At 42.3% G+C, this 6,478-nt stretch overlaps 1 protein-coding gene across 1 annotated transcript; it reads right to left on the bottom strand.

Annotated features, from left to right (window-relative positions):
• Positions 1 to 4,096: 4,096 nt before the first annotated feature.
• LOC147452447 (uncharacterized) lies at positions 4,097 to 5,600 on the bottom strand. Its single transcript, XM_086519254.1, has one exon. It carries the CDS (start codon positions 4,724 to 4,726, stop codon positions 4,097 to 4,099), a length of 630 nt encoding a protein of 209 aa, XP_086375380.1. The 5' UTR covers positions 4,727 to 5,600.
• Between the last annotated feature and the right edge of the window lie 878 nt (positions 5,601 to 6,478).

The raw sequence follows: 6,478 nt of genomic DNA, 5'->3' as shown, positions 1-6,478 counted from the left end.
TCCCTTCTCTCATCAAGTTGAAGAAAGTAGGGAAGCAACTCCCCCCAAATCACATTGTCAACCATTTTTTCACCATCAAATTGTGGTGGAAAAATGCAATGTTTGCAGGTGAAATACATGACTTGTAAGGAGAGTCATCAATAATAACTGCTCTTTGTGGATCACATTCAAACCCCATGGAAATTTTGGCCAAAGGCTTGAACATTGCCTCAACATTTAGATTGTTAGGTCTAAATAATTTTTGTCTTTGAGCAGTGTAGCAACCTTCTTGATATTAGACTACAAAGAGAGGTAATGTATCAGGAGCTGAGTTTTTTAAGACTCTAAGGATTTGAAGCACATTGTCCCTTGTAGCTATTGAGCATATTTCAATAAAAAGACCTTGTAATATAGTCATCAAGTATGCAACCTAGCCTAAGTATAATATGTCTTTTTGAATCTATCTGCATTGACTTATGGTGTGAGGATGGCTGAGGGGAATGCTTCAATAATAGACCATTTAAATCCCTTATAGCTATTGACCACATTTTCCCTCATAGATGTGTTTTGATTTGATGAGTGAAGTTTTTCATAGTTGTTTAAGAGTATGCATTATCTGTTATTTAGAGAACAATCCATTTCATATGTGTGCCTTAAATCCCATGTGGGAAGCCTACTAAGTAGGTCGCTAGTATCATATGTTTTTGAGATTGAGATTTGTATCAATTTACAAGGCAAATGCTATTTGTTTTTTGACAAATTACATTGAAACGATTGGTTTATTTTAATTTTGTATTCATTATATTTGTTGCTTTTCATGGTTTGTTTGCTTGAAATCTATTGCAATTGAAAACACACTACAATGTACACTTCAGAATCTGTTCATTTGCAGTTCAACACGTATTTTTGCAAAAGCATGTGCTTCTAAAATTGTTATGTTACTAGTATACATAAAATAGTGGGTCATTACATTCCGTACGAAATCCGTATGAGGGGGGATAGCTCATTGCGAGAACGTATGTATCTTGTCTGTATGTAGGGGGGTAGGTTAGCAAGTAAGATACCGTACAAAGGGGGTTTCTTTTTTATGCCCGTAGGTGACATCCCCCCATTACTAATAGTGAATCCCCTGGGGGTGCTACATTTTGTGTGTGTGTGTGTGTGTGTGTGTGTGTGTGTGTGTGTGTGTGTGTGAGAGAGAGAGAGAGAGAGAGAGACCCCCTCGTCCTTTGCTTAAGTGTGTGTAGGCTTACCACTTCTCTGATGGCGGCCTCTCTTTGGGCATGAGCCAACACCATGTTGTTGCTAACGGCTAGGCCCTTCGGAACTTCACGGTCTATTCGAGAGAGTAGGCACATGAACTCCCTTGAAGCTTGCTCCCCCACTTGAAAGAGAAACCCTCACCCTACCCAACCCTAGAGAAGAAGACATGACTAGATTTTGCTCCCTACACAGATGTGTCTCGACGGGTGTTCAACTCTCTTTACAATTTTGTTTTTTTGTTTTTTGTCTATTAATAGACTTGGGTGTTTTTCTTTTTTCTGGACTTGATATTTTTTCTTTTTTCTTTATTGTTTTTTCTCCTTCCAATAAGGGCTACCAGATGTGGGAAAATCAAAAAACAATAAGAATACCAGGTGATACCCGTTGGCAGCAAACAAAAATGTACAAATTGGTGCAATCATTAGAGTGAGACTGTGACAACGGATGTGTTCAACACCAAAAAGGGCGAATGGAGCAGAAGCATGCCTCGAGGGGGGGGGGGGGGGGGGGGGGGGGGGGGGGGGGTCCTCGTATGTTTAACAAGACAGAGGGCACCTGGAGTTGCAACGCGGGCATCTACTTGGATGGTTAGCCCAACAACACGAACTACAAGTTTGCTTTGGTGAGGGCTCAAATCCAAGGCTCTTGTTTTGTAAGGGTTAACACTAGAATGGTAACCTAACAGGACATAAAAGTGTCCTTTCAGGGTTTTGGGAAAAATTTACAAAACCATAGTAGATCCACTCATTTTGAAAAATCCTTTCATGAGCTTATAGTTCAATAACTACTACATATGGAAAAAATGAGAAACTTGTAATTTTTCTCATCCCTTGGTCACTACAAGCCTCCAAAGTTGATGGACCAGTGCATTTTGCCCAAAACAACAATTTCTTATGGTTGATTGCATATAAATAAGAGTGGAGATTTTTGTAGGACATGAGATAAAATGCCCCGTTAACTTCAATGGGTTGGTGACCAAAACATATGGTTGCTTTTACCTCACTATTTTTTTTTGGGGCAAAAAACATAGGTACAAAAAAGTTGCATTTTTGCCATTCTGCGGACCTATCATCAAAGTTTTTATAGTCACGCTCAATACAGATACTATATACATGTTTTCTTAGTTCCCTTTGGGCCTCTGGATTCAAAAGGAGCCATGGAGCATGTCAAAAGGATAATGGATCTCTTAGAATTGGAACCTTGGGGGCAATGATAAAGTGCTAAATACAGCAAACATGAAAAAACTGGGTTTAGCATTATGACCTCTAGAGACCCATAGAAACTACTCAATATCTAGCCAAGTTTGTAGTCTATGATTAGATATGGTCACTACCTACAAAATACACACAATTGGCCTAAGAAACTAGCAATATTGAGAAAGATATACTTGCTACTCTAAAATGTATAGTATTCTTCAGCAATCAAAAAACTCAATCATCATCATATACTATGCTATATAGCATATTAGGTCCCCCAAAACTCAAGGAAGATTAGCTTTATGTTATACATTACACTTACACAATCAAAATTGAATTTGAATATCAAGAAAGGCACCAAAAAAATCATAAATGTGCTAATTCTGGGCAAAAAAACAGGATTATGCAATTCTTGTAAATTGGTCATAACTTTCAATTTTAACACTTAGCTCTCCCTACAAGCATCAAAACATGTTGAGAACTATGAAGGCCTAACCTCTAGCCATCTAAACCTCACAAACATGAAGTTTAGAGTGGTATAGTTGCCAAAATTTGAAAAAAAGCCAAAAACAGGACCCGTTTTTTCACACAGTTTAGGTTCAAAAATGTTGTGCAAGAGTAAGGTTAATGGTGAGATCGATACTCAAAAAAAAATGCTAAGTTTTTTTCAGCTCATAGGGCAACTTTGTGGATATATAGCACCTAGAAATTCAATTTCATACTCTTCAAATAATTCAAGAAAAATGGTCACTTAACAGGACACAAAAGTGTCCTGTTACCATTCTAGTGTTAAGAGAAAAGGTAAGAAAGACATTCCTCGGAGGCAAGGAAGGGATCACAAGGAGCCATTGAGCAAGTATGTGGTACACATTGACGGGGAGCGCGATTAAAAAAAAACTTAAAAGAGTTGCTTCGCCATGCATCTCTCTCTCTCTCTCTCTCTCTCTCTCTCTCTCTCTCTCTCTCTCTCTCTCTCTCTCTCTCTCTCTCTCTCTCTCTCTCTCTCTCTCACACACACACACACACACACACACATACAAACACACACACTCTCATGTGCAGGTGTCCATGCATCTCTCTCTATCTCTCTCATGCACAGTTACAAACCAAACAGGTACCAAGCGAGGGAGACACACACACTCTCATGCGCAGGTGTCCATGCATCTCTCTCTCTCTCTCTCTCTCTCTCTCTCTCTCTCTCTCTCTCTCATGCACAGTTACAAACCAAGCAGGTACCAAGCTCCTGCTCTCTCTCAGGCCGAGAGTGCGCACACAAAGGTGAGGGAAGCAATGGAGGGGATGAGCTGCCTCCATCTCTCTCTCTTCCATGTCGAAAACCTGTCAAGGAGCAGTACTTTCATGCACGCCTGCTTCTCTCTCTCTATGAAAAAGAAAGGAGCGGTGGAGGCAGCGCTCTCTCTCTCTCTCTCTCTCTCTCTCTCTCTCTCTCTCTCTCTCTCTCTCTCTCTCTCTCCACTGAGGCACGCGAAATGATCATAAGTGCCCACATTGCTATGTCGATCCTTCGGGGGCCGGAGAGAGGAAGGGGGGGGGGGATTAGCTCGAGGTCATCATCTTTGCGCAGGTGTAGAGAGGCGAGCAGAGGGCAAATAGGGGAATCGACGGTGCCTTGGAAAGAATCTTTTAGCTAATGCATTTTATTTTAGATTGAGCAAGTATATGTTGGAAGATCCTTGAGACATAAAGAGTTGACGATGGTGGTGTGGGCGGGTGCTTGGTAGGCATCTATTTTTTTTAATTGCAAAACTCACTGTTGTGGCATGCTCCAAAGAAACCGATTGGAGAGTCACGTCTACGGGTGCAAGCAGGCAGATCGAAGCGTGCACTGCGGGTGAGAGAGAGAGAGAGGGAGGGAAGGAGAAAGGGAAGACATGGAATCGCCAATGCGAAGGTCTCCGTTGTTTCTTTTCCAAGCGCAGGAAGGCAACCCCTCCTTGCTGCATGCAATCCGGCCTTCCAAGAAATGGTCGCTGAGGTCGGCCTGTCTCCTTCCCGACGACGAGTTCGTCTCCACGTCCCACGATGAGGACGATCACTGCATGCCTGTCTTCTTTGATGCCAGCCCTTCTGCCAAGCAAGCGACCGACGTTTTCGTCGACAGTCAAATGCAGGATGCCGTGTCCGTTCCGATGTCGGCCACCTCTTTGCTGAAGCAGCTGGCTGGAGAGGCTACTGTCGAGGCGGCCGTCTCCGACTACCGGCGGGAACCGGCTCATTCCCTCCTTTACTTCGCCCCCACCGCCCTTGCTGCCTACGACTTCCAGCATAGCTGCTGGCACGTCCTTCCCTACCAAGCACCCGCCCACTCCACCATCGTCAACTCTTGGTCGGCCGGCCGCTTCACCATTGTCTTGCTTCGAACGGACCCCAAGACGCCCTCTTCAGACCCTAATGCTCCCTTCTCTTTCCACTTCTACAACCCCATCGCTAGCCCTACATCAGCATCAACCCTCGCGCTCCCCCCTTTATTTGGTGGTGATGCCACCCTTGTCACCTTTGGCTTTAGCCCTGACAAAATCCTAGCGGCCAGCTTCGCACAGGGACATTGCGTCATCGAGGCCCTTGACATCCAATTCCCCCTCCCCAAGTGGCGCCATATCGGCGCACTTCCGTCCGGTACGATCATCGAACCTGACCAAGAAATGATCCACCTAAATGGCTCCTTCTATGCATTGTGTATGGCTCCTCATGAGTACACCATGGTGGCCATTCATTCCCAAGAGCCTTGGTTCACCCTTCATGACACACCTGACTCCCGTAGACCTAGGTTGGTTGCTTGCAATAACTCTATCTTCTTGGTTGGAGATGACACCCTTGGCAAGGCCCTTGATATTTGGAAATTCAACGGTGAAGACAGTTGGACGATGTCTCAAATTGCTTGCCCTTCCCTAGGGAATCCTCCTCCTAAGATAATCTATGTCCTTGGAGTGCAAAACCTTATGTCCTTCTGTCTAGACAATAACTTTGTGGTTGTCTATGATTTGGTGCAGAATCAATGGCATAGTTTGACAATTTGTCCATTTCCAATTACTAAAAAGCTTCTACATTGGGATCCAGAATAGCGATAACCTCTAGATGTGGAACATCGATTCTCTAATCTTGTCTCAACATAGGTTTATGGGGTTTCTAGTGAAAAGGATATTGAATAGAGAAGAAAGAAAGAGAGCGCACAATCACTACTTTGAGAAGCTCATCCTAGAACAAATTATTTTTTAAGGTGATTGTACAAAGGATTCCCTAGGGAAGCTTACCGAAGTATATGTAACATAGCACATGCGTTCAATAAAAGGGATTATATATTCTTGTAAAGTTACAGAAATATGTGTACATAAAGCATAAAAGGGGTACTTTTAATCCATTTTGGTGAATGCACGTGATATAGAGACATTTTACATAGTGAATACCCCAGGTGGATTCCACACCATGTCGAGGGTTTCAAGTTATGTATTTTGAAAACTAGATGTCTGTTGATTTTTATAAGTAACACACGACCCTTTCTCTTCAAGTTGTAACTATCCTCGTTATCTGGGGCCTTTATATCATTTAAGACGATGTAGAATATGGATTTTATCACATGCTATATTACTTACCCTAGATCTAATTATCTCTATACAAAATTTATAACAAAAAAACTCACATGATACAAAAATTTGAGTATTGTGCAAGTTATACAATTTCCTTGATTTTTTTCTAGTTTCTTTGTTAAAGTGAGCAAGCCAGAGTGCCTCTGTTTGGCATTCTCAATAGCTATGTGTAGCAATCAAACTTTATGGGCCGAGTGTTCGAGACTATGTGCATGTATACAAGCTTAGAAATTAGTATACTTGCCTTATTGATAAGTTGACCAACTGTAATATCACACGAATGGGCATACGGCAACAAGCCTAAAGAAGTTATATACAAAGCCATGTATGTCTTAGCCAATTTTAGGAGGTAGAAGGACTCAAAATAGAAGGACTCCATTTTGAGGACACCATGATTTAGCTTCTAAATTTTTGGTCATGTCTCTATAGTAGAAC

The sequence above is a fragment of the Adiantum capillus-veneris genome, chromosome 8 (genome assembly GCF_014529385.1).
Source record: "Adiantum capillus-veneris isolate H3 chromosome 8, ASM1452938v2, whole genome shotgun sequence".
NCBI lineage: Eukaryota > Viridiplantae > Streptophyta > Polypodiopsida > Polypodiales > Pteridaceae > Adiantum > Adiantum capillus-veneris.
The sequence above is the reverse complement of the archived record's forward strand: the minus strand, read 5'-3'. Positions and strand labels throughout refer to the sequence as shown.

Coding starts and splice junctions, on each gene's coding strand:
- LOC147452447 (XM_086519254.1), bottom strand. CDS start 4,726: ATGCTGGAAGTCGTAGGCAGCAAGGGCGGTGGGGGCGAAGTAAAGGAG.